This window comes from Pelodiscus sinensis, chromosome 32 (assembly GCF_049634645.1).
Source record: "Pelodiscus sinensis isolate JC-2024 chromosome 32, ASM4963464v1, whole genome shotgun sequence".
In the NCBI taxonomy this organism is placed as follows: domain Eukaryota; kingdom Metazoa; phylum Chordata; order Testudines; family Trionychidae; genus Pelodiscus; species Pelodiscus sinensis.
This window is the reverse complement of record NC_134742.1, coordinates 7,336,470-7,363,827: the sequence shown is the minus strand read 5'-3', so window position 1 is coordinate 7,363,827 and position 27,358 is coordinate 7,336,470. Positions and strand designations below refer to the sequence as shown.

At 54.4% G+C, this 27,358-nt stretch overlaps 1 protein-coding gene across 2 annotated transcripts; it reads left to right on the top strand.

Annotated features, from left to right (window-relative positions):
• Positions 1 to 4,692: 4,692 nt before the first annotated feature.
• On the top strand, positions 4,693 to 27,028 carry LOC142823244 (zinc finger protein RFP-like). 2 transcript variants are annotated; one of them, XM_075914038.1, is made up of 7 exons: positions 4,696 to 5,162; positions 9,587 to 9,682; positions 12,101 to 12,331; positions 12,733 to 12,755; positions 15,880 to 15,995; positions 23,292 to 23,339; positions 25,665 to 27,028. In XM_075914038.1, the coding sequence occupies exons 1-7, from the start codon at positions 4,746 to 4,748 to the stop codon at positions 26,180 to 26,182; spliced, it is 1,449 nt and encodes a 482-aa protein (XP_075770153.1). In that variant the 5' UTR covers positions 4,696 to 4,745; the 3' UTR covers positions 26,183 to 27,028. The 2 variants fall into 2 exon arrangements, with proteins under 2 accessions (XP_075770154.1, XP_075770153.1); XM_075914039.1 differs by lacking the exon at positions 23,292 to 23,339 and having other exon boundaries at positions 4,693 to 5,162.
• The last annotated feature ends 330 nt before the right edge of the window (positions 27,029 to 27,358 follow it).

Below are 27,358 nucleotides of genomic sequence, written 5' to 3'. Positions count from 1 at the left end.
TTGAATTTAAACTTGGGCTTTTAAAGCAAGTTTTTTTAAAAAAAATAAGTAATTTCAAAATTTTAAAATCATAACAATCCAAGGTAAATGATAAAGATCTATACTCTTGTAAAATCATTTAAATTAAATATACATAAATTAATGTGCAAATAGTACATGGGTGCCGCAGAAGTTTTACACAAGCCACTGAACTGCTAGAAATTACTAAGCTCCTAGAACTGTTATGCGGACACAATTCTGTCATTCAGACACTCTGGGGGCACCCACTGTTACCCATCTTTGGGCTCAGGCATAACCTTACACTCTATGGGTTTTAGGGTCTTTTGTCAGTGAAAGCACCTTACACAGTAATATCCTCCTTAATGGCTGTTTATGAACCGTCACCCAAAACAGACGGCACGCACTAAGCATACAATGCTCAGCCCTCCCAATAAAGCAGAGGAGCATTTCTGAATGGCCAGTCTGGATCAGGTCCATTTGGGGCACTGCTGAGCCTGCATTTTATCAAAGCACAGAGTCAAGGTTCAGCTGCTGTGGGCTTGGAACTGTGTCTTGGGGCTGCTTCCCAAAGAGCTTTCTTTTGGAGCCCAGTTTATACAGTGAAATTTGAGCCCTGCTTAGCTATATAAAACCAGGATAGCAGTTTTCAGGTATCTAAAAGGGTGTCATAAGGAGGAGGGAGAAAACTTGTTCATCTTGGCCTCTGGGGATAGAACAAGAAGCAAAGGGCTTAACTGCAGCAAGGGAGGTTTAGGCTGGACATTAGGAAAAAGTTCCTAACTGTCAGGATAGTTAAACGCTGGAATAAATTGCCCAGGGAGGTTGTGGAATCCTCATCTCTGGAGATAGTTAAGAGCAGGTTAGATAAATGTCTATCAGGGATGTTCTAGACCCATGGTCCCCAACCCAGTGCCCGCGGGCACCATGGCACCCGCCGGGCCCTTTACGTGAGCCCGCGGAGCAATCTGGGCTGGCCCCGCCCCTGGGCATGCGGCAGGTGTCAGCCCCGGGCGCATGGCCGGCCCCGGGGGCGCCGCGCGTGTCCTTGCCGGCCCCAGCCCCGGCCCCGGGGGGCACCGCGCGTGTCCTTGCCGGCCCCAGCCTTGGCTCTGGCCCCGGGGGGCCCCGGGGGTGTCCTTGCCGGCCCCGGCCCTGCGCGTGCCCTTGCTGGGCCCGGCCTTGGCCGCGGGGGGCGGGGCCGCTCATGTGCTTGGCCCCGCCCCCAGTCATGTGGCCTGTGAGTGGCCCCGCCCCCATGCACCCAGCGTGTGAGCGGCCCCGCCCCCAGGCGCCCGGCAGCCCCAAAACGTTGGGGACCACTGCTAGACAGTAGTTGGTCCTGCCATGAGGGCCGGGGACTGGACTCGATGACCTCTCGAGGTCCTTCCAGTCCTAGTATTCTATGATTCTATGATATGTGAGCTAGTTATTTTACTGCAGTTTTACTAACCAATCGCACCCCACCACTTTCATTGATTTAGACCTAGGAAAATTAACCGTGCAACAGACAGAAACAATTAGAGAAACGAGATCGTACAAACACTAGGGGAGAGGGGACCATAATGACAGAACAATAAAGAAATGAGGATTTCACAACCCTAACTATTGATAAGCGGTTTGTTGCCAGCCAAAGTGCAGTTTCACTAAGTTTTCTTTACTCATCTTGAGTTCTGTTTCTTTATCTACTGATACTGGGGGTCATTAGCACAGGGTCTCCTTGTGGTTCTAAAGTGTTATCATATAGATCACTCAGGGTATGTCTACACTACAGTGTTATTTCGAAATATCTTATTTCGAAATAGTTAATTCAAAATAGCTTGTTTTGAAATAACACATCTACACACAAAATGCATTTCAAAATAACATTTTGCTCTTTCGAAATAGCGCGTCCACACTGAGTGGACACTGAATTGCATTGAAGGCCAGCCGGAACCAGGTCCAGCAGGGAATCAGGTCAGGAGTTTATTTGTGTGGCTGCTGCCTGAGGCTATCTGAGGCTTGTGCTTAAAGCAACCCCCACCCCAGGCAGCCGGTTCTCAGCTTTCCCTGCTTGCTTGCCTACATGGATGAGGGACAGCAAAGCATTTTGTCTCTGTGTACTCTGGTTGCCCTCACTCAGGACACCACAGCACTCTGCAGCATGGAGCTGGAGCTGCCCCTGGGTACTCTGGTGCTTCTCGTGAATGCATTGCTGCCAATCTGGTTGTACTTTCTGCAGGCTGCCATCCAGGAGGCCCATCGGGAGGCTGTCAGTATCCAGGAGGCCCTGTGGGAGGGCTTCCACCCTGAGGAGCACTAAGATCCTCCCTGGTCTGCCTCACTGGGGGCTTGTGCCTCATTCCTCCCCCACATTATTCCACTTACCCTCCCAGCCCCCCTTCCTGATGTCAAATAAGATAGACGTATTTTCATGAACACAAACTCTTTATTTAACAAAACGGGGGGAAGGGGGATGAGACTGGAGAAAGGAGGTGGGAGGGGACGGGGGAAACCTGGGAGGTGGAAGGGGAAAGCAAGAGGAAGAAGGGGGAGGGGAAGTTGAGGGTCTTGCCAGACCAACTTTATTTTCATGCGAACTTGCTCCTGGGTTTGCACGTGGCCTTTGGTGGCCAGGATGGCAGCTAGCCTGATATAGATGGCTGCGTTCCTCTATTTAGTGCGGAGATCATGGACGTTGGGGGCATCCCCCGCAAACCTGAGTAAGGTCCACCCTGATCTCCACCCTGGACCAGGAAGGTGCCCACCTTCTCCAGGCCCTGGCAGGTTCCTGGGAGCTGGCAGACTGCTCCTGGGGAGCAGTGGAGGGCTGGCTGCCAGTGGCTTGCTGGCTCATGTTTTGGGGCCACTGAGTCAGGGGCAGTGACTGCTGGCTCTGGGCTGGCAGGCTTGGAGCTGGCACAGGCACTGTGGCCAGAGTCTACCCCTTTAAGAGCTCAGGGGAAGGAGAGGAGTGTTCTTGTTTGAGACTGGAGTGGCCACCAGGGCACCCTGGGAAGGTTGAACATAAGAACATAACCGCTGTTGATAACCAGTCGGCTTATCCGGTTAAGCAAAGTGCTAAAGTGCCTAGCCTTTAGTACAAGGGCTGGAGATGGATGGCAGCCGATAAATCACTTGATCATTGTCTTCTGCTCTCCTTCTCTGGGGCACCTGGCAGTGGCCACTGTCGGCAGACAGGATACTGGGCTAGATGGACCTTTGGTCTGACTCAGGATGGCCATTCTTATGTTCTTATGTTCTTATGCTCCATGGCTGTGCCGTGGAACAAATCCAGTCCTTGATGCCACCTTAAATGATACACCAGCACTCTGAAGTGGATAAGTGATGCATTATAAGAAGTAGCAGAACACTGGATTTCATTCATTCATTTTCTGTGTTCACCAGACCAGCTATGGCTGTGTCTGCACTGCCGGAGGTCTATCCAGAAATAACCGAATTGAAAGACCAATGGAGCCCCAAACCTATCTGTTTTCTTCCTTGTTGCTTAATAAGTGAGATAACGAAGGTGGCTTTTTAATACAATGTTGTTTTATGTGGTAAATGCGCAAGGTGGGGGGGGGGTAGGCGGGACTGTCTGTCTTTAGCCGGCAATTCCGGGCAGAGAGGCTGGGAAAGGAAACAGGCTGATCCGCTGGCAGGGAACAGGCCCCAGCGCTAGTGAGAGGAGGCTCCAGCAGGCAGAGACTGCGCTGGGCCAGCCTGCGGGGAGGGGGCTCTGGCCTCCTGCTTCCCTGCCCCCTCTCAGCTCCCTCCTTCCCCGTGGGCTGAGGAGGACGTAGGCCCAGAGCCCAGCCTGCCCCAGGGGAGGGGAAGCCAAGTGCAGGGATGTGGGATGAGGCCTCGTCTCTGGGCTTGAGGCAACAGGGCTTCCCCTCCCCTCTGAGCGTGTGTGGAGGCGAGCGACAGGGCCCGGCCGCAGGGTTTGCGCTGGGGCTTGAGCCCGAGCTGTGAGCCTCGGCCGGACTTGATCCTTCCCCGCTCACTGCTCCCCCTCTGGCGAGCAGCGCACAGGAGGAGCCGGCTTCCCGGGGCAGGGGAGACCGAGGCACCTGCCTGGGAGAGGGGACGGGCTCACGCCAAGGGGCTTTCTGTGGTGCCGGGAGGCGGAGGGAGGCCAGGCACAGGCCAGCGGGAGAAGGGGCAGCGTCTGCTGGGACAGAACAGGAGACACCAAGAAAGAGACACCACGTTTCTGCCTGGTCCCATCAGGGGCCTTTCTGTGTGAGAAGCACCCGGGAAAACCTGCTACGCTGGTGAGCTCCTCTGCCCCGCCCCTGGGATGCCACCCACTTGGGTGCCACTTGCAGATGGGCCAAACTGGACATGGACTGTGAGCTGCAAATTCATTACTCCCCAGTGCTTCCTGGGTTGATAAGTAATGCTCCCCCATCGAGGTAGCTCATCTCCATTAGGGGAGCCTGCCTCAGACTCATTCTGAGGCTTCCCTGCAGTGTAGATGCTCGTATTTTGGAATGTATCTTCCAGAACAGCTTATCCTGAAATACAGGGCAGTGTAGATGCACCCTGAGTGCCTAGGCCCAAGTTTGGGGCCAGGCAGATGTTTTGGAGGAGTCACTGTCAGTCTGGACTCATCACACTTCATGCAAAGGCTCCATAGAGTCTGAAAAAGGAAAGAGCAGGAAAACACGCCCAGAAAGGCAGCACTGATTGATACAAACTGCAACCCGCCCATTTCCCAGCGGACGAAACTGAAACTAAATTCTCTGGTCTCCCCTGCGAGTAGCATGGCTGCTGCGAATCCAGCAAAGACACTCCAGGATGAAATGACCTGTCCTCTCTGCCTGGAGTATTTCAATGATCCGGTGTTTCTCGACTGTGATCACAGCTACTGCCGAGCCTGCATCACCCAGTGCTGGGGGGGGCTCACTGCAGACGTCTCCTGCCCCCAGTGCAGACGGACCTTTCCCCAGGGGAACCTCAGGCCGAACAGGCAGCTGAGGAGTATTGTGGACGCAGCCAGAGCACTCAGGTTGCTGGCAGGGAAGGAACCAGCCGCAGAGAGACTGTGCGAGAAACACCAGGAGCCTCTCAAGCTCTTCTGCAGGGAGGATGAAATCCCCATCTGTGTGGTGTGCGACAGATCCAAGGGGCACCGAGCTCACACCGTGATTCCTGCCGAGGAAGCTGCGGAAGAATTCCAGGTAGGGAAATGCTGATTGCGATTCCTGCCCTCATGGGACGGAGGGGAGCACTGGGGAGCAGCTCCCGCCCTGGGAATCTAGCCGATAGGATCAGGGGTGGGACTGCAGGAAGCAGGGACAGCCTGGTGATAGGGCACCTGAGTGACCCTCGTGGTATGGGGTAGTCCTGCCTCAGTTTCCCAAAAAAGACCCACAGTGGCATTTTTTTGTGGCCAGTAACAGTCCTGCTCTCCCAGCAGGGACTCTCAGGACTTTGAGGTCTCCTCTGTCTCCAAGGTCCAGGGTCTCCTCTGCCTTCTCCATGGACCTCCTCCCTCTGGCTTTTCCTGTGCCTCTGTTTGACATATCTCTCGCCGGGTTAGATCCCAGGACCCCTCACCCTGCGTTTCATTGTCCCTTCCTGGGGAGGAGAATTGACTACGTCACAGGCAGGGCTGACAACCAATGTTCCTGCTAATATTTTCCATCCATATGTGGAATAAATTTTGTTCTGTGCGCCAATGCATGTGTGTCTGTGCACCACCCGTAGAAACACCCGCTGCCAGCTGTGGGTGACTGGGCGCTCTGCTAATCAGCTGGGCTGCACTGGAATCTCTCCTGGCCTGCTGCCCAAGCACCCGGCCTACAGGGACCCTGATGAGAGCGCCTGCCTTGAAAGCGTCAGCCAGCCTGTGCCCAGCCTCGTCCCCACCTACCTCTCTTGAGCCACAGGGAGCATCCCAGTCATGCAGGTTTCTCTTTGGGATTTATCTCTGCAGAGTCAGTGGGGAAACCTTGTGCCCAGCATGTGTCTGTTAGGGTTGCCAGATGGTTTAACCAAAAATACCAAAATCTCCCCCACCTCCAAAAAAAACACCAGGGAAAAAACATGGCCCCTTAAGAAATGCCTCTGAGGCCAGACAGCTCCCCTGCGGAAACAGATAAGCAGGGGGGCTGAGCCCAGTTGCTGAGTGTGTGTAGGGTTGCCAGGTATCCAATACTGACTCGAAGAGTCTGTGTTTTTGCCTCCTGGAAGGGAATAAAATCAGAAAATACCAGACATTTCAGGTGCACGGTATTTTCTGAATTTTTTTTACCGTACAGGAGATGAAAATACCGCACTGTCCAGGTCAATTTTGGGCCTCTAGCAACAGGGGTGGACTGGAACGGTGGGTTACCGGGAATTTCCCGGTGGGCCGTTGGCCAAGGGGCCGGCTCGCTGGTGGCTGCTGGAGGAGGAGGGGGATATACCCAACAAGCTGCTCCTGAGAGCAGCTGTCAGAGTTCTGGCTCTGCATGGGCAGCACGGCCCTTTCTCCCTCCCACCCCTCCCCACTCTAGAGGTATAGTGAAGGCGGGTGGGGAAGCAGTTGCCCCCGCCCCCAGGCACAACGCTGGGGGGTGCCGGGTTGGGGTGGGACCATCGAGCACATGCTGCTCTTGGGTCCAGGAGCTGCCGGCCGGCAAAGTGCTGCTGCCGCTGAGCGGCTCTCTCCAAACTGCAGCTGAAGCAGCCAGCTGGGTGGGAGGACGGGAGCAGTGGTTTTTAAGGTACAGTAATTCCTCACTGAACACGTGCCCGCTTAACATGTTTTCGTGATAGCACGATTTTTTTTTTAGAGAACATTTCTCGCACAACACGACCGTCCCCGAAATAACATGATTTTCCCAAAAAGCCAGACGTTTGCCGACAGCTACATGGGGCTTCCCCTGCCTTCTTGCGTCTGGCGAGGAGGAGTTGCCGGGGAACAGCACGGCCAGCTGCGAACCTCCGCCTCTTTGCAAGGAGGCAGGGGAAGCTCTGCGCAGCTGCCGGCAACCAGCCAGCTGGCAACCATTCCTCCTGCAAGGAGGTTTAACAGTAGTTCGAATTAGGAGCTTTAATTCAAACTACCTAGTCCGTGCCACGTGTAGCCGTGGGCAGGTAGTTTGAACTACGGGGCATTTAAAAATGGCGGCTCCCGGGAACATGCAAATCCCAGGCTTCATTTGCAAGTTCAAATGCCTACATTAGCAGTGTAGACATACCAAAACAAATTTGGCCTTTGCCCCTGGGCACAAAACACCCTCGCTGCGTGCTACACCTCTGGTACAGACCTGCTTACACAGCCGTGCTCCACCTGGAGGGTCTGGGAGAATGGGGACTTCCCCCCACCCCCATGTTCCTGCTAATGGGAGCCAGAGCTGGTGCGTGGACTTCAGTAAAATTAGTCCCACGTGGCCCAGCTCCAGGCCCGGCATGTGGTCTGGAGCCCCACAAGCAGCTGGGTCCAGGGCTGTGGGGACTTCTGGGGCCCGACCACAGACTCCAGCCTCACAAACTGGAAGGCAGAAGGTGGGGGAGGAGAACGGTGAAATATAGGGGGAAGGAGAGGGAGAGGAAGGGGCTTGTGCTGAGGGGAGGGGGACAGCTCAGGGGAAGAAAGGGGAAGGCACCAAGGGACAGGGTGAAAGAGAGACAAATGCCAGGGGGCCACGTGGTGACAATGAGGAAAAGGGCAGGAGGGGAGGTGTCCGAGGGGGGGGACAGGGTGATGCTGGAGAGGAGAGGAGAGGAGAGGAGAGGAGAGGAGAGGAGAGGGGAAGGGCACTGGGAGTTAGAGGGGAGAGGGGGAGGTGCTGGGCGAAAGCTTGAAAGAAGGGCTGGGAATGAGGAAGGGGGTGATGGAGCAAGTCATATGTGAGGGCACAGGGGCATGAGATGAACAGGGGCAGAGGGTGGTGAAGGGGTGGGCATCATGGAAAAAGAGGGCAAAGGGGGCGGGGGCAATGAGGGAAGGGGAAGGCACCAGAAGGATGCAGGGCTAAGGGAAGGTGCAGGTGCCAGCGGATTCTGGGGGTGAAGCAGAAGGGCAGACACCTGCAGGGGAGGGACCAGCACCAGAGGAGAGAGGCAGGGCAGGTGCGTAGAGGGAGGTGTTAGAAGAGGGGATGAGGAGGGGTAGCTCACATGATCAGAGTGGGGCTACTGGAGGAGTGGGCATAGAGGGGAAAGAAAGGCTGGTGGAGGGGGGCAGGTCTCGGGAGGGCTGAGGGCAGTGCGAAGGGCAGGAGTCAGGACAGCAGAGGAGGGTGAGGGATTGGGGGGCAGCAGGCACCAGGGGAGCTGATGGAGCAAGGAGAAGAGACATGGCAGCAGAGGGAAAAGGTAGAGGTTTATAAGATCTTCATTAATAACGTGGGTGCCACAGTGGACCATCCAAACAAGCCACCTGAACTCAGTACTGGTGCACAACACAAAATTCATTCTGCTCATGGGAGGAAACTCTTAAAGGGAACACTTCCCCCAGCCTCTCCGCCCCCGAGTTAATGTCACACACATGTTGGGTTAATGCAATTGCAGGATAGTTGCATGAGGGGGGTTCGGTGGGGGCCAACTAATCCCTATTGGTAGGAGGATGGTGGGAAAAGTCCTTAGGAGGGGTCACATGACACCTTTTACTTCTGGTCATGTGTCCTTCTTGCCCCGAGAGTGTTACCTCCAGAGGCCTCGCTCATGGGGGTCAGTAGCATGGTTAACAGGGGTCGGGGTGTGTGTGGCTAATGGGGGTCAAAGAGTAAATTAAAAAACATTCTTTGATGTGAAAAAGTGGGCCGTTCTCAACCCATTTCCCGGGCCTATTTTGATTGCCAGTCAACCTCTGTCTGGCAACCCTGGTTTCCATGCTGACGTTCATGGCAATGGCAATAATTGGTAGTGAGTAGAATGCACTGGTGTCTATAGCACGGGCCTCCCCGGGCTCCAGGGAGCAATTGGGGCCCCGTGGGGCCGGGCACCCTATGGACAAGCCAGCCAGAGAGAGCTCCTAGCCCCAGCCACAGCCTCATGCACACGACCTGCAGCAGGCGGGTAAAGAAAGAAGCAGGGGTGGGAACGGGGGAGGGGCACTGAGGATTGTTTGCAAACACCTGCAATCGCCAGAGCTAGGTCATCACGGGTGGCTGCCAGGCCAGATTTCCACCCTGCACCTGCCTGGCTGTGTCCCTCCTCTACACCTCACTCCCCACCCCCATGCACCCTGGCTTCTCAGGACATCCCCGATGCTCTCAGTGTCCCTCCTTTCCTCCAGCTCCCTCCCCTGCGATCTCCCCCACCCCTGTGCATGCAGCCTCTGAGTATGTGACCCCAGCTCCCTATGGTAACAAGGTCTGACAATTTCAAACCCTCTGAAAACACTCCCAGTGTCTATTACTGTGACTCTGTCTCTGATCTCATAAACCTGCCGGGCCCTGCAGTCGTGAGTAGTGTGTGGTTGTGCTGGGCCAGCTCCCCTCCCTCTAGTCCTGAAACTAACAAAAACAGAAACAAAACTAAAAACCTAAACATCTTCGCTGGCAGGACATTACAGAAATGAGTTGAACCAAAAATTATCTATTTTTAAATTATTAGCAAATCTCACATTTGATTTTTTGCTTAGTCACATGAAATATTTCTGCGTCTGCAGGAAAGGCTCCAGGCCCATCTGAAGACTCTGAGAATCAAGAGACAAAAGCTGCTGGGACTGAAAGTGAACAGGGAGAAGACCAGCCAGAAATACCTGGTAGGTACTTAGTATTATGACCCTGCCTTTCTAGCGAGCCAGAGGGAGCTGATCCCGAATCAGACCTAAGGAGCAGCCAGGACAATCTAGTGACCAGATTATTGTTTCCCTTGATCAGCCGGGGAATGAGCACCCAGAAATTACAATTCATTGTTTTAGCAGGATCCCTCCTTAGAGTTGGGCCCTAAACCAGCCACTTCCACCCGCTGGCTATGTCTAGACTGATTTTCCGGAAGTGCTTTTAAAAGAAAAGTTTTCTGGAAATTCTTTTAACAGAAAAGTTTTCTGGAAATTCTTTTAACAGAAAAGTTTTCTGTTAAAAGCATTTTTGGAAAAGATCACCTAGATTGGCACGGATGCTTTTCCACAAAATCACTTTTTGCGGAAAAGCGTCCGTGGCTAATCTACACGTGCTTTTGCTCAAAAAAGCCCCGATCGCCATTTTCACGATCGGGGCTTTTTTGCGCAAAACAAATCTCAGCTGTCTACACTGGCCCTTTTGCGCAAAAGTTTTGCGCAAAAGGGACTTTTGCCCGAATAGGAGCAGCATAGTATTTCCGCAAAAAGCACTGATAGGAAGTCAGTGCTTCTGCAAAAAGTAGGAAGTCAGTGCTTTTGCGGAAATTCAAGCAGCCAGTGTAGACAGCTGGCAAGTTTTTCCAGAAAAGCGGCTGATTTTCTGGAAAAACTGGCTAGTCTAGACACAGCCTCTGTGAATTTGTGGACTTCTTTAGAAGTGTCAAAGGGAGGTTCTGTGACCCCTTTGAAAATTGATTGTCTGTGTGAACAGCTGAATTCTATCCAGTGCTTTTTAGTCCAAGTCTTTTACTGATATGGTCCATGGCCCCAAAGGCACAAAGACCACAGGTCGGAAACCACTGTCATACCCACTGTAAACTGAAGCCTCTGGGGATAGTCAACTTAGCCTGTGTGATGGCGCGTTGGGGGTCCCCCGTCTCCTGCTCCCCGAAATGGCACAAACAGACTGCACCAGCCGGTGGAATAGAGGAAGTTTATTGCCTCTCCAGGATACAGCACAGCACAGATGGAATCTGGTCACAGAGCTGGGCTAGGATGCCTCAGGCCCCCTTGAGATGGGGGAGACTGGGCCCCTAAACTCCAGCCCCTCTCCCTAGGCTGTCTCCTCCATGCTCCCAGCCCACAACTAACTCACTCTCTTTCAGCCCTGCCCCCCAGCCAGGGCAGCATTCCACCTTCCTTTGTTCCTCTCCATGGGGGGTGTCTGGCCACTGGTTTGCATAGTGACTCATCCTGTTTTGCTGGGTCGTGGTACCCACAGCAGTCAGTGGGGGTTACCCCAGAGCCAGCAGCATAGAAACCAGCCAGGTACCCCCACTACGTCACAGCCTGTAACAGGATAAACTTAAAAAACAACAAATAGGCTGGTAGCACTTTAAAGAGTAACACAACGTGTAGATGGTTTCATGAGCTTTCATGGGCACAGCCCACTTCTTCAGATGAGAAGAGACCTTATTTCTCATGGAACGAGGTTTACAGAAGTCAGAATAGAGCGGCCTGTTATTTTGAATTTATTTATAAATATCAGAATTGCTGTGGAATAACTGCTGCTATTCTGTAATAACGCTGCTGTGTAAACGCACCCTTTCTGCCCGGACAGTTTCTCCATTGCTGTCGTTCACTTTGGGTGCCTGCTTTTCTCTCACAGGTTCATTTGTTTTTTTCTTCCCACCTGTCTCTGCGAGCGTGGCTCTGCGTAGACCTGAACAAATGCTAGATCTTTGCTGGCAGGATATTAACAAAATTAGTTGAACAAAAAAAATCTATTTTTAAAATTATTAGCAAATCACAAATTTGATTTTTTTGCTTGGTCAAATGAATGTGGGCGGGGGGAGGGAGCAAAAATCAGAATGTTTTGTTTCAAGTTGACCATTTCCTTAAAAAATAATTTTATAAAACACAAGGATAGTTTCAAAAATAAGTCAGACTTTAAACTATAGAAAAAATTAAGCAAATATGTTTATTTGTCATGTATTTATTTCTGCATCATGACAACCAGTGACATCACCAGTAATTCATTAAATGTTCCTTTGGTGACAAATCTGCATTTTCCCAGGAAAAAAATGTAATGCGGAAAATGTCACCAAGAGCTAGTGCTGAGTCCTGCTCCCTGCTGCTTTGGCTCGGCGTCACTGAGACCATCAGCCACACACGATCCAAAGCATGTCAGACACGGAAACATCCTTTATGAGATTCTGGGGCCGTATGGGATGACGTGAGAAAATTCTCTCTCTAGTAACTGCAGGAGACTGTTCACTGTCTGGTAACTTAGAATTTGCAGAGATTCCCCCCTGCACACTCAGCACTCTGTGAAGGACCCCAGGCTCCATCCATGTTCCCCTAGTGATGGTGATGTTCTTCCTTTGGTTCTTCTTCCAGAAACGGACACAAGCCGAGCGGCAGAAGATTGTGGCCAAGTTTCAGCAGCTGCGGCAGTTCCTGGAGGAACAAGAGCGACTCCTGCTGGCCCAGCTGCAGAAGCTGGACGAGATGATAGTGGAGGCAGGGACTGACACTGTCACCAAACTCTCGGAGCAGATTTCCCGGCTCAGCGAGCGGATCCGGGAGCTGGAGGGGACGTGTCAGAAGCCAGCGAATGAATTCCTGCAGGTGAGACTGAGGGGGAAATTCCCCAGCTCCCACCACAGAGACAGGACAGCCCCTAACACAGGGGTTCTAAAACTTGTCATACCGCAACCCCCCTCTCAGTTGTTTGCGATCCCCCGGAGGGTCAAGATCCACAGTTTGAGAAACGCTGCCCTAAGAGGTGGGCACAGGAGTCAGAGGTCACCGGGCAGCTCCGTGTGCGCCCTCCTGGCATGTGAATTGTTGTTTTGTGCAGACCCACAGGCACAGAGAGGCTAGCGATGGCAAAGCCCCATTCGCTCAGGGGATCCGTGGCCCTGGGGCCAGGCAAAGTCTAGTTTCCCCTCACTCGCCAAATCCCTCCCTTGGAATTCACAGTGTGTGTCAGGTGGGACTGAAACTCTCTCTCTCTCTCTCTCTCACAGGAGATCAGAGGCACCTTGACCAGGTAGGTGGCTCTCACCCCCTCACAGCGCTAGGGAAACACTGGGCAGTGAAGTTGTCGCTGCCTCTCCCCAGGGCTCCACAGCAGAACATGTGGGAAGGTCACATTTGGGATTCAAATCTCTGACCCATTTAACCCTGAGGCCCTCGCCCCTTTAGAGACGACTCTGCAGTTACCCAGGGGAAGGCGCAGACTGGCCTGTGGCATATTCTACCCATGTCACCGCCCTGGGGACTGGCTGCCCCAGGACTGAGGGGTGGGACATGGGCCTGTCCCTGCTGGGCGCTGGGCACCATTCAGCACAGGGCAGCAGGGATCCAGGGTCTTTCCTGCCCGAGGGCTGTTTGGAGACCTGTGTGTGTTGTGCTTAAAAGAAGCACCCGGGATCTTTTTCAGGGGAATAAGGCAACAGGCCTCATTTACTGAACATACATAGATCAATCAACACTTTATCATATGCATATGATACATCACACTCACGCACTCACACACACAGACACAACCACACTCCATCTTGTTGTTACCAATAGTTGCTCCCCCTAACTGCACTAGCCAGGTGAGTTAGATGGGGGAGGGGTGGAGCCAGGCTTCTGCCTATCCGGATCAATGCTCCCATGTTGACAAGACGAAAATCCGGGGTCCCCCTGCAGGATGCCTCCTATTTATCCCCCTCGTGGATCCAGTTAGTCATCACCTCGCCTTTATAATGCTTCTAGGAAAGTTCTTCCAAGGGCAGGCACTTGCTGCTGGACTCCCAAGTCGTCTGTATGTCCAGTCTTCTTAATGAGCTCACTGCACAGGTATTGGCTTGGGTCTGGATCCCAGACTTTCTCCACCTTTGCAGCTGCTGCTGGAGGTGCTCCCCTTTCATTCTCCATTCACACCTCATTCATTTCAACAGGGCAATCAAGGAAAGGGGAGAGTTCAAAAGACATTTTTTCTTTACCTCATACAAAGTTTCTTAATACAAGGATTCTTTAAATTGGCTTCCGCACCTAATGACTGGAAGGTAGCTAACGTGACACCAATATTTAAAAAGGGCTCTAGAGGCGATCCTGGCAATTACAGACTGGTAAATCTAAGTTCAGTACTGGGCAAATTAGTCAAAATAATAGTAAAGAAACAAAATTGTTAGGCATGTAGAAGAACATAATTTGTTGGACAAAAGTCAACATGGTTTCTGTAAATGGAAATCCTGTCTTACTAATCTTCTAGGGAATGTCTACACTAGCCCCCTAGTTTGAGCTAGGGTGGCTAATGTAGGCATTCGAACTTGCAAATGAAGCCCGGGATTTAAATATCCCGGACTTTATTTGTATGTTCCCGGGCGGGCGCCATTTTTAAATGTCCTTAGTTCGAACTGACTGCCCATGGCTATATGCGGCAGTCAGAAGTGAATCTGAACTAAATCCTTAGTTCGTATTAACTGTTACTCCTCCTGCAATGAGGTGTAACAGTTAATCCGAACTAAGGACTTAGTTTGGATTAACTTCTGACTGCCACATGTAGCCACGGGCAGTCAGTTCGAACTAAGGGCATTTAAAAATGGCGCCCGCCCGGGAACATACAAATGAAGCCCGGGATATTTAAATCTCGGGCTCCATTTGCAAGTTCGAATACCTACATTAGCCACCCTAGTTCTAAGTAGGGGGTTAGTGTAGATATACCCATAGAGTTCGTAGAAGGGGTTAACAAACATGCAGACAGGGGGATCCAGTAGATATAGCATACTTTGATTTTCAGAAAACTTTTGACAAGGTTCCTCACCAAAGGCTCTTGTGTAAATTACATGGCCATGGGATAAGAGGGAAGGTCCTTTCTTGGACTGAGAACTGGTTAAAAGACAGGAAACAAAGGGTAGGAATAAATGGTAAATTTTCAGATTGGAGAGGGGTAACTAGTGGTGTCTCCCAAGGGTCAGTCCTGGGACCAATCCTTTTCAACTTATTCATAAATGATCTGGAGAAAGGGGTAAGCAGTGAGGTGGTAAAGTTTGCGGATGATACCAAACTGTTTAGGATAGTCAAGACAGAAGCAGACTGTGAGGGACTCCAAGAAGATCTCACCAAACTGAATGATTGGGCAACAAAATGGCAAATGAAATTTAATGTGGATAAGTGTAAAGTAATGCACATTGGGAAAAATAACCCCAACTATACGTACAGTATAAAGGGGGCTAATTTGGCTACAACAAATCAGGGAAGAGCTCTTGGAGTTATCGTGGACAGTTCTCTGAAAACTTCCACACAGTGTGCAGCAGCAGTCAAAAAGGCAAATAGGATTCTAGGAATTATTAAGAAAGGATAGAAAATAAGACACGGAATATCTTACTGCCCCTGTATAAAACTATGTATGCCCACATCTTGAATACTGTGTACAGATGTGGTCTCCTCACCTCAAAAAAGATATTTTGGCCTTGGAAAGGGTTCAGAAAAGGGCAAGTAAAATGATTAGGGGTTTGGAACGGGTTCCATATGAAGAGAGGTTAAAATGACTGGGACTTTTTAGTTTAGAAAAGAGGAGACTAAGGGGAGATATGATAGAGGTCTATAAAATCATGAGTGGAGAGGGTGAATAAAGAAAAGTTATTTATTAGTTCCATAATAGAAGAACTAGAGGACACCAAATGAAGTTAATGGGTTGCAGGTTTAAAACGAATAGAAGAAAGTTCTTCTTCACACAGCATGTAGTCAACCTGTGGGACTCCTTGCTGCAGGAGGCTGTGAAGGCTAGGACTATAACAGAGTTTAAAGAGAAGCTAGATAATTTCATGGAGGTTAGGTCCATAAAAGGCTATTAGCCGGGGGTAGAAATGGTGTCCTTGTTCTCTGTTTGTCAGAGGCTGGAGAGAGATGGCAGGAGACAAATCGCTTGATCATTGTCTTCGGTCCATCCTCTCTGGGGCAACTGGTGCTGGCCACTGTTAGCAGACAGGATACTGGGCTAGATGGACCTTTGGTCTGACCCAGTACGGCCGTTCTTACGTTCTTTTTCTTTTTGTTTTCTTTGTTTCTCCCCCAGGGAGGGGAGGGGGTCCGTGAAATTTTCATGGATTGAAAAGAGGTCCATATGCTTGAAAAGGCTGAGAATCACTGCATTGCCACCATGGGATGTTGCTTCTCCCCAGGTGTGAGAAGGGGCAGGCCCAGCAGCCGGATGAGATGGCTCCTCAACTGGAAGAGCGAGTCCATGGTTTCTCCCAGAAAGTGACTGCGCTGTCGGAGACGCTGAGGGAGTTCAAAGGTACCTTGGGGGGATGGAGGAGGGGAAAGTGGGACCCTGGAAGGAGAATGGCGCTGGTCAATTGGTTCATAATTAGATGATGCTCCCATATAATTGCAGGGTGCATGACACTGGCTTGGGTTCCAAGACACTCAGGCTGATTAATTCAAACCCTTGTTTGTTCAGAAGCAGCCTTTGCAATTTCAGTGAGTGTGAGAGTGAGAAACGCCAGAGAGAGAGAAACACGCCCAGTTCCCTTCTCCTGGGGCATAGGCGAGTCATGGTGCATTTCTCCTGTGATAGCAGGATGACCCCTGACAGTATCTGACCTGTTAGAACCATCCAGATTATACCCGGATGAGTTCTGTTCCAATCTCCTTTGTGTTGGGGACAGTCAGTACCTTGTGTGACTTGTACACGGCTCACACAGGAACTTTCAATTGCTGGAGGGTTTTTGCTGCCCAAGCAATTTTCAAGTTACTCTCTTTTCTGATGTGCACGAATCACTTCTCCACAGGGGGGTTCTGGACGTCGCTCCCTGGCCTAGGCAGGTCACTCTGGGTGTCTATGCAAACACCTTATGTGAGCAACACATCTGGGTCCTGCGGAGCAACTCAGGAACACGGCACTTTAAGAGCAAGGTCACTGTAGAAAACTTTTCCCTTATGGCAAGCACACGGCTCACCAGGCCCAAGCGGAGCCAATCAGCATCAATGCTGGGGGGCAATAATTCTTGGTGGGGGCCACTACAAGATTTTGGAAAGTGGCCAAGGCCCACACTTTGCTATGGTGGGGGTGCAGGGTTTAGGGTGGGTGTTGCATACAGAAGGCCACACAGGGTAAGGGACTGGGGTGCAGGAGATGGTGTGGGGTCTGAGAGGGAGTTTGGGGTGGTGACCTGGGTTGCAGATTGGGGTGTAGGGTCAGGGAGGGGGTCTGGATGCAGGTGAGGATTCTGGCCTGGGGGAGAACTGTAGGAGGGGGGTACAGGTTCGGGGAGGGAGCTGTGACCTGGGAGAAGGGGAAAAGGGGGGTGCAGACTGCAGAGGGTGTGGGTGGTGACCTGGGGCAGGGGAATGGGAGGAGGTGTGGATGTAGGAGAGGATTCTGGCCTGGGGGAGGGGTGCAGGAGGGGCTACAGGGTCTGGGAGGGAGTTATCACCTGGGACAGGGGGTACAGAGTGGGGGTGCAGGAGAGGCTGGGGTGCCAAAGGCAGCTCTGCAGCACCCCCAAGGCAGGCTGAGCTCCCTGCCTGCTGCAGCCCCAGATCACAGCACTTTAGTACTGTGTCCAAGCTGGAGTACTGTGTCCAGTTCTGGGCGCCACATTTCAAGAAAGATGTGGAGAAATTGGAAAGGGTACAGAGAAGAGCGACAAGAATGATTAAAGGTTTAGAGAACATGACCTATGAAGCCAGGCTTCATGAACTTGGCTTGTTTAGTTTGGAAAAAAGAAGATTAAGGGGGGACATGATAGCGGTTTTCAAATATCTAAAAGGGTGTCACAAGGAGGAAGGAGAAAATTTGTTCCTCTTGGTTTCTGAGGACAGGGCAAGGAGTAATGGGCTTAAAGTGCAGCAGGGAAGGTTTAGATTGGACATTAGGAAAAAATTCCTAACTGTCAGGGTGGTCAAATATTGGAATAAATTGCCAAGGGAGGTGGTGGAATCTCCCTCTCTGGAGATATTTAAGAACAGGTTAGATAGACATCTGTCAGGGATGGTGTAGACGGAGCTTGGTCCTGCCTTGAGGGCGGGGGGCTGGACTCGATGACCTCTTGAGGTCCCTTCCAGTCCTATGATTCTATGATTCTATGCAGGCTGCTCCCTCCATGTGGCTCTAAGGCCGTGGTCACCAACCAGTAGATCGCGATCTACTGGTAGATCTCAGGGGCTCTAAGTGTAGCTCTTGAGCTCTCTCTGAACTGTGCGCCTGCGCAGTACATTTACATTAGATTTCCTCATTTGAGGAGCAGCTACTCACTGAGCAACAGCACGGGTGAGTAGCTGCGAGGAATGGTGGGAATATTTTTTTTAAGTAGCAGTATAAGGATTGGGGATAGCAAGTGATGGAGAGGAGGAGAATAGAGAGGGCGGGGCTTCAAGGAAGGGGCGGGGCGGTAGATCTTGGCTTGGTCTGTCATTTAAAAAGTGATCTTGGGTGTAAAAAGGTTGGAGACCACTGCTCTAAGGCTTGTGCTACCCCCACCCCGAGGCCAATCTCTCAGTTCCTATTGGCCGGTTGTTTCCAGCCAATCGGAGTTGAGGATTGGGCTGGGGGCAGGGAGATCACATGAAGCCCCCCCCCCCTCGCTGCAGAGCTCAGAGCCGTATGAACTGAGCTTTAAACCACAGCAGCTGCGTGTGCCTGAGGGTCCCGGGATTGGGGTCCCCAGGCCGGATTTGGGGGCTTGGTGGGCCAGATCTGGCCCCTGGGCCGTATATTGTCCAGCATAAATACCCACGTTCAGTCTCCAATCGTGTAGAGAGCAACGACCCTGGTCCCAGTTCTCAGCACTTCCCCTACTCCAAGCCGAGGGAGAGAAGGAGACTCATGGATGGTCACAACCTTCTGGCCCAAATTCAGCAAAATCCCTTCGTTTTGGCCCCTGCGTCTCTCCCAGCCAGAGGGCTGCACGGCGGGTGTCCCAGGGCCGGGACAGAGTGGCCCGGCGAGATACCGGCAATTTCCCCGTCAGCCGAAGGGCCGAATGGCGGCTGCTGAAGGAGGAGGGGGAAACCCGGCAAGCGGCTCCTGGAAGCAGCTGCTGGAGTTGTGGCTCTGCCCAGCCCTTTCTCCCCCATCCCCTCCCCACTCCAGAGGTGTAGCAAAGGAGGGGCGGCGGGACAGTTACCTCTGCCCCCTAGTGCCGTGCTAAGGGGTGGGCCCCAGGCTGGGGTGAGTCCAGGAGCCTCCCTCTGGCTACATGCTGCTGCGGCTGAGCCAGTTCTCTTCAAACTGCAGCTGAAGCAGCCAGCTGGGTGGGAGGAGCAGTAGTTTTCAATCGAGGCTGTGCAGGGGGTGGGAGGTGTCTTGCTCTGGGGGAGGAGGGGTGAGTGCATGGGGGGGGTAATGCTCCCCCATTCACCTTCAAAGAGGGACCTTCCAAAAGCAGGTGCTTGCTGCTTGTTCCCAAGCTTTCTATAAATCCAGCCTTCTTCCAATGAGCCCGCTTCACAGGTCCCATTGTTCTTATTGTTCTGGAATCTGCCCCCCACCTTTCTCCAACCATTGCACGTGCCCAGACATAAGAACATAAGAACGGCCAGACTGGGTCAGACTAAAGGTCCATCTAGCCCAGTATCCTGTCTGCTGACAGTGGCCAGCACCTGGTGCCCCAGAGAGGGTGGACCAAAGACAATGATCAAGAGATTTGTCTCCTGCCATTCCTCTCCAGATGCCTTTCTTTCATGCCTTATCCATTCACACCTCGTTCACTCCACAGGAAAATCAGTTTAGGGGGAAGGGAGGTGTTTCAAAGTCTACAAAATACAAGGTTTCTATGTAAAAAGGCTTAATACAAAGTTTCTATGTTCTGTAAAAGTATATAAAGTTTCTATGAAAAGACATACAGTAAAACTCCATTGGTCCGGCATCTGACGGTCTGGCACTCCTGATGATCCGGCACCATCAGGAACCTGGAAGTGCTCCGCAGCCGGACCATTGGAGCTGCTCTGCCCCCGGCTTCCCCTATTCAGCCTAAAACTGACCAGAGGCTGAACTGGAAAGCCAGAGGCAGAGCAGCTGGGGCGCTGCCGGGCAGGTCCCCTAGCGCTGCCCCCTGGGGGCTGCGGGACCAACCAGGCAGCACCTCAGGTGTCCTCGATTCAGCCGCTGCTGAAATTGACCAGCGGCTGACTCTAGGAAGGCTGAGGCAGAGCTGCTCTGCCCGGGGCTTCCTAGAATCAGCAGCTGGTCAATTTCAGCAGCGGCTGACTTGGGGAGGCCAGGGGTGCTGCTGGGTTGGTCCTGCAGTGCTGCTCCTCGGCGCTAAGGGACCAACCCGGCAGCCCCCCAGCTGCTCTTCCCCAGGGATCCTGATTCAGCCGCTGCTGAAACTAACCAGTGGCTGACTCAGGGAGGCCCAGGGCAGAGCAGCTCTGCCTCGGGCTTCCTGGAGTCAGCTGCTGATCAGTATCAGCAGCGTCTGACTTGGGGACACCTGAGGCAGAGCAGCTGGGGTGCTGCCGGGTTGGTTCCGCAGCGCCGAGGAGCGGCGCTGCGGGACCAACCCAGCAGCACCCCAGCTGCTCTGCCCCAGGCGTCCCCAAGAGCAGCTGGGGTGCTGCCCAGTTGGTCTCGCTGCGCCAAGGGTCGGCGCTACCCGACCAACCCGGCAGCACTCCAGCTGCTCTGCCCCAGATGTCTCCGATTCAGCCGCTGCTGCTCAGTTTCAGCAGCGGCTGAATCAGGGACGCCTGGGGCAGAGCCAGACTATCGGAAGGGGGGGCTATGAAGGGTCTGGGGTGGCACGCTCCCCCACCCCAGATCCCTCATAGCCCCCCCTTCTGATAGTCCGGCATATCTGATAATCTGGCACCCCCTGGGTCCCAAAGGTGCCGGATTATCGGAAGTTTACTGTAATATGATCCACAGTAACAAAATTGGCCTTTTCCCCTGGGTGCAAAACACCCTCGCTACGTCTCTGGTATGGACCCGCTTACACAGGCTTGCTCTGCATGGTGGGTCGGGGGGGGTGACTTCCCCCAACCCCTGTGTTCCTGCTAATGGGATGCGTGGACTTCAGTAAAATTAACATTGTGCCGCCCAGCTCCAGGCCTGGAATATGGTCTGGAGCCCCGCAAGCAGCTGGGGTCAAGGCTGCAGGAACTTCTGGGGCCCAATCGCAGACTCCAGCCCCGCAAACTGGAAGGAAGAAGGTAGGTGGGATAGGGGAAGGGGGAAAATAGGAGAAAGGACTGGGAGAGGAAGGGGCTTGTGCTGAGGGGAGGAGGGCAGGTCAGGGGAAGGCACCAAGGGATGGGTTGGAGGAGAGACAAATGCCAATCATAGAATAATAGAATACTAGGACTGGAAGGGACTGCGAGAGGTCATCGAGTCCAGTCCCCTGCCCTCATGGCAGGACCAAATACTGTCTAGACCATCCCTGATAGACATTTATCTAACCTACTCTTAAATATCTCCAGAGATGGGGATTCCACAACCTCTCAAGCAGAGGAGAGTGAGGGGTTGGGGGGCAGCAGGCACCAGGGGAGCTGATGGAGCAAGGGGAAGAGACATGGTAGCAGAGGGAAAAGGGAGAGGTTCATAAGATATTTATTAATAACGTGGGTGCCACAGTGGCACATCCAAACAAGCCACCTTAACTCAGTACAGGTGCACAACACAAAATTCATTCTGCTCATGGGAGGAAACTCTTGAAGGGAACATTTCCCCCAGCCTCTCTGCCCCCGAGTTAATGTCACACACGTTGGGCTAATGCAATTGCAGGATAGTTGCATGAGGGGGGTTCGGTGGGGGCCAACTAATCCCTATTGGTAGGAGGATGGTGGGAAAAGTTCTTAGGAGGGGGTCCCATGACACCTTTTACTTCTGGTCATGTGTCCATCTTGCCCCAAGCATGTTACCTCCAGAGGCCTGCTTAATGGGGGTCAGTAGCATGGTTAACAGGGGTCAGGGGCGTAGTTAACGGGTCAGGGGTGTGTGTGGCTAATGGGGGCCAAAGAGTAAATTAAAAAACATTCTTTGATGTGAAAAAGTGGGCCGTTCTCAACCCATTTCCCGGGCCTATTTTGATTGCCAGTCCGCCCCTACCCCAGGGCGGTGCAGCCCCCACAGATGCAGGTGGGGATGGTAGGAGCTGCAGGGGCAGTTCTTGGGGACCAAAAGGGGCCATTTGAAATCTGGCCTCTCAGTTACAAGCTGTTTGCTGGAGCTGGGCCCACCCCTCCCTGAGCTCCAGTCCTGCCTCTTGTGCTGCCTCCCAGAAGCTGCAGGCCCAAGGCCTGTCTCTGAGAAGGTGGGGGAGGGGAGGGATGGAGAAGGCAGTGGGGAGGGACAGGGAGACGTGGGCTGTGTAACACTGGGCCTCTGGCTCTCTGGTCCCTGGCCCAGGCACACGGGACCATTGTAACCGGGATGTGACTCTGCCTAAGCCAAGCCCGACTCCGGCCCCTGCAGCCACTGAGCAGCGGGTCACAAGTGGCCTCCCGACACTGCTCTGCCGGCACAGGGTGAATATGGACCATGGAGCCCACCACCCTGCCTCAGTTTCCCCAGGGATAAAGTGGTTTTCTCCTCATTCCGATTGCTGCCTCTGGAGGCCAGCACCCCATCGTGCTGCTCCGTGTAGAGACACTAAGCAAACAGCCCTGCAGCGCCAGCGAGAGCCAGGAATTCACACACAACCCCTCACCTCCCATTAGCATCAAAGGTAGGGTTGCCAGGTGTCCGGCGTTCTATCAGACAGCCTGATTGTTGTGCCCTCTATCCAGTAAAAAAAAATTGAAAAATACTGGACATGTGCAGTGTCCGGTATTTTCTGGTTTTCCGATGTCCAGAAGCCTGGAGGGGGCGGGGGAGTGGCTGGGAAGGGGCGCGACCTGCGCTGGGAGTGATGCCTTGGGGAGGAGGGGAAGCCCTGTGTGTGTTCCTGAGCACTAGGCAAGCGCGTTGCGGAGCTGCAGCCGGACTCGCTTCACCGGGACTGTGCATGGGACAGGCAGCACCTCCGGATCTGCACATGCCCGGGTTAGTCCTGCTCCCCTCTGGCCGATACGCTCCCTCTGCGAAGTCCTGCTTCCTGCCAGCCGGTTCTCCTTCTCCCGACCTCCCCTGGCCAACCCCACTCCTACTGGCCACCCCCCTCCACCCTGATCTCCCCCAGCCAGCCCCGCTGTCCCCGACCCTTCCCGTCCCCTCCAGCTCTGCTTCCTTCCAGGTGCGCATCCCCCAATCTCCCCCGGCCAACCCCGCTGCCCCTGAACCCCCTCCGCCAGCTCTGCTTCCCGCCGGCTGCCCCCCCCCCGATCTCTCCCAGCCAGCCCCGCTGCACCTGAAGCCCCCCTCCCACCAGCTTTGCTTCCCCCCCCTCCTCCCAGCCAGCCCTGCTCCCCTCCCGGATGGTCCCTTCCCCCCTCCCCCATCAAGTGTGTCCAGTATTTTTTTTAGACTACCTGGTAACCCTAATCAAGGGACTAAAGTGCCGAAAGCGGCTTTGATGCCAAAGTCTCTGCAGGACCTGGGCCTAGGCACTGACAAAAGGCCGGATGTGAACAAGGCCTGAGTGTGTCTGTGACGTGACAACCCGGCTCTGGGCTCCCCGTGCAAACCTGAATCTCCCCTCTCCTCCCCCAGACACTCTGCCGGATGCACTGGAGGGACCCCTCAGCCTGTATAGACCAGGTGAGCTGCCTCAGGCCTCGTGCCCCCCTCAGAGCCAGGCCTGCTGTCAGGCGCAGTGCGGTGCCAAACGACAGGCACCGGGCAGGCTGTTTAGCACCGCTGGCCAGGCCCCAGCCATGGGAACAGAGCCACAAACTGCCCCTCCCCCAGCTTTCACTGGCACAGGGGCCTCCTCCCGCCCCCAAACGCCTCCTCCTGAGCCAGCCCAGAGCCCCAGCCCAGAGTCCAACCCCCCAGCCCAGAGCCCTTTATCTCCAGGAATCCCCAAGGGTATGTCTACACTACAAAGTTAATTCGAACTAACAGCCGCTACACATACAAACCGCTAGTTCGAACTTAATTTGAACTAGCGGAGCGCTTAATTCGAACTAGGTAAACCTCATTCTATGACGACTAACGCCTAGTTTGAATTAAGTAGTTCGAATTAAGGGCTGTGTAGCTACTTAATTCGAACTAGTGGGAGGCTAGCCCTCCCCAGCTTGCCCTGGTGGCCACTCTGGGCACCACCAGGGAAACTATTCTGCCCCCCTCCCAGCCCTGGAGCCCTTAAAGGGGCACAGGCTGGCTACGGTGCCCGTGCCAGGTGCAAGCTTGCCAGCACCCAGCCAGCAGACCCTGCACCTGGCACGGCACGAGCTAGCCACTCGCTGCCACCCAGCCCTCCCCCTCTTCCCGGGACCAGGCTGGCGGCTCATGGGAGCCTGCCCAGGTCCGCAAGAGGCGGGCGCCCGCCCGGTTTAGTGAAGACCTCATCCACAACCTCCGCACTAGGCACAGGAAAGTGGCCGTCTAGGGCAGGAGAGCTGCCAGCCTGGCCACCCAGGAGCAGGTTTGCATGAAAATCAGGGTGGTCCAGTGAGACCCCCAACCCTGAGCCCTGAACTTAGAATGGCCGTACTGGGTCAGACCAAAGGTCCATCTAGCCCAATAGCCTGTCTGCCGACAGCGGCCAACACTAGGTACTCTGGAGGGAATGGACCAAAGACAATGACCAACCCATTTGTCTCGTGCCATCCCTCTCCAGCCTTCCACAAACAGAGGCCAGGGTCACCATTTCTACCCCCTGGCTAATAGCACTCCATGGACCCAACCTCCATGACTTGATCTCACTTCCCTTTAAACTCTGTTCTAGTTGTAGCCTTCACAGCCTCCTGCAGCAAGGAGTTCCACAGGTTGACTCTTTGCTTTGGGAAGAAGAACTTTCTGTTACTAGTTTGAAGCCTGCTACCCATTCCTTCCCCTTGTTCTCTGGGGAAGGGAGTGGGGAGGTCCAAGAGGGGAGTTTCTCTTCCCCCCAGTGACTGACGGGCTGTGCCCAGCATGGACTCTGGGGCACGTGGGGACATTGCTCTTTCTCCTGCTCCCAGCAGAGGACCCAAGAGTCCATGGGAGGGTCCCTGCTCTGCCGGGGGAAGGGATGGATCAGACCCCAGAGGACCAGGGCCCGGGGCACAGACAGGGGCAGCCCTGGGCCCATTGCAGGCAGCTGGGGAGCTGCTGAGAGCAGAGCTCTGGTCCTGTTCCCCTTTTCCTCTCCCCCCGTGTGAGCTCAGTTTCTCTCTCCCTCCGCCCAGCCCCCACTGGGACCCCCCTCAGCTCCCTGGGGCCCCTCTTCCTTCTGTCACCCCTGAGTCAGCCTCCTGCCATGGCTGGGACAGAGACACCCCTGTTCCCTCCGCACGGCACCTGGGCACCCCCAGTGCAGGACTCGCCTTGTTCAGCCTCTTCCCGCCCAGCCCAGCTGGGGCCAGTCCCTGCCCCTCCCTGCTGGCTCTGCGGGGTCTGGGCGCTGGGCCGGAGGCTGAGCACCCTGGTGGGGGGCAGGTCGGAGCTCAGCCCAGAGCTCCAGTGCGGCGGGAAAGGAGCCGAGCCCAGACGTGCCGTGCGGGGGAGACGTGTCCCAGGGGGAATCACAAACCCTGCCCAGAGGCAGCTGGGACCCAGGGACATTTCAATGGGGAGGGGCCCAGCCATGGGCAGGGCCTGGATCCAGCCAGCCCTGACCAGGCAGTTTCCATCCCGTCCCTCTGGGGTCCCCGGCCCTCTGGGGTCCCCGGCCCAGAGTTGCTCATCCAGGGAGAGGGGGCAGATTCCCAGTGTCAGGGCCCCTCTGATCCCTTCTCTCTGCCACGGCCCCTCCCTGCCAGGGAGTGAGCTGCCCCTTGGGCTGGGCAGAGACCTCAGGGCTGCTCCCCACTCAGAGCCGGGCGCCCCTGGAGGCAGGAGAGTCCCTGAGTCACTGCCCAGCTGGGGCAGATTCTGTCCCTGACGCCATCGACCCCCCCAGGGCCGAGCTCTGCCCCTCACGCTCTGATTCTCCCCCAGCCAACGTGACTCTGGATTCAGACATGGCGCATCCCCAGCTCGTCCTGTCGGAGGATGGGAAACGTGTGAGACTGGGAAACACACGGCAGCCACGGCCCGACATCCGGGAGAGATTTGACAGTGTGTCCTGTGTACTCGGCCGTGAGGGCTTCACCTCGGGGAGACATTACTGGGAGGTGGAGGTGGGGGTTGGGCAATACTGGGCTTTGGGGGTGGCCAGACAGTCTGTGATCAGAAAGGGAGGGATCAGCCTGAGCCCCAAAGAGGGGATCTGGGCTGTGGGGTGGTGGTGGGATCAGTTCCGGGCTCTCACTGACCCTGCAACCCCCCTGCCACTGAGCCCCCCCCGCAGAATCCGGGTTTGTCTGGACTGTGACTGGGGGCTGGTAACATTTATTGATGCGGCTGCCAAAGCCCCGATCTTCACTTTCCCGCCGGGCTCCCTCCCTGGGGAGAGAATCCAACCCTGGATCTGGGTGGGGTGGGGCACAAACACCGAGCTCCGACTGTCTTCCTGACAGCAGCCCCTCTGGCCTCACACACCCCAGTCTGTGTGACCCTGGAGGACTCCCCTGTACCCAGCCCCTGGCTCCTCATTTCTATGGTTCCTGAAACCTCCTCCCCTTCTCTCCCTGCAGCTCCACTTAAGGGAGGTGGAAGGACAGAGGAGCAGACAGGCCCTGAAGGGCAGAGCTGGAGGCTGGATAGAGACAGAACTAGCAGCCTTGCTGGGGACAGGCAGAGTTCAGATCAGGTCACACAAATCATCCACCCCAATGGCTCTGCCCCTCACTAGTCCCCTCTCCCCTCCCCCACCTTTGGGCTCTGGGGGCCAGCTGGGCTCAGGAAGGCAGCCAACCCCGGCTCCTGAAGCTGCTGCCTGCTGGGAACGTTGCTCTCCCCTGCAGAGCTGGAGACAAGGAGCAAGCTCCAGGCGGGGGCTGGGCTATTGCAACGCTGAACGGCGCTGCCTGGAATTGTAGCTGCCCAGAAAATCCCTGGCACGACGCTGTGAGCCCCCAGCCTGAGTGACGGGGGATGGGAGTGTCTGGGACAAGCCAGCAGGCCCGGCAGGGAGCTGCCTGAGCTAGTCTATGGGGGGCGCTCACCAGGGAATATCAGAGAAGCCAGACTGGGTCAGACCAAAGACCCGTCCAGCCCCGTGTCCTGTCGGCCCACAGTGGCCAGTGCCAGGTGCCCCAGAGGCAGTGAACAGAACAGGGACCATCCAGTGACCCCTCCCCGTCACCCATTCCCAGCCCCCCACACACAGAGGCAGGGACCCCTCCCTGCCCAGCCCCTGTGTAACTTTTGTGTCGGGAACTGAGAGTGAATCATTCGCTTTAATAAAATGTTTCCATCTGCTCCTGTCTGGTTGCTCTCTGGTGTGTTCCCCCCTCTAGGAAATGGATTGTTGCCGCAAAGGGGGATTACTTGCGCAAGAAATCGCCATGGCTAAACTGGCCATCAGAGCTTTCTTGCGCAAGAGGGCGTCCACATCTCTTGTGCAAAAGCACATGCCAGTGTAGACGCGCTCTTGTGGAAGACTTTTTGGGCAAGAACTCTTCCGCAAAACAGTTCTTGCGCAAGAAGCTGCCAGTGTAGACGTAGCCTGAGGGATACAGGAGTCAGAGTAAGAAGTCCTACAGCTTGGCAATATTTTGAAACCATTTTGAAATAACTACATGCTGTGT

Bases quoted from the DNA above. Each gene is read 5' to 3' on its own strand.
- LOC142823244 (XM_075914038.1), top strand. From the start codon at position 4,746: ATGGCTGCTGCGAATCCAGCAAAGACACTCCAGGATGAAATGACCTGT. The intron at 12,756-15,879 runs GTAGGTGGCTCT...GCTTCTCCCCAG, and splicing joins ATCAGAGGCACCTTGACCAG to GTGTGAGAAGGGGCAGGCCC. The intron at 23,340-25,664 runs GTGAGCTGCCTC...ATTCTCCCCCAG, and splicing joins CCTCAGCCTGTATAGACCAG to CCAACGTGACTCTGGATTCA.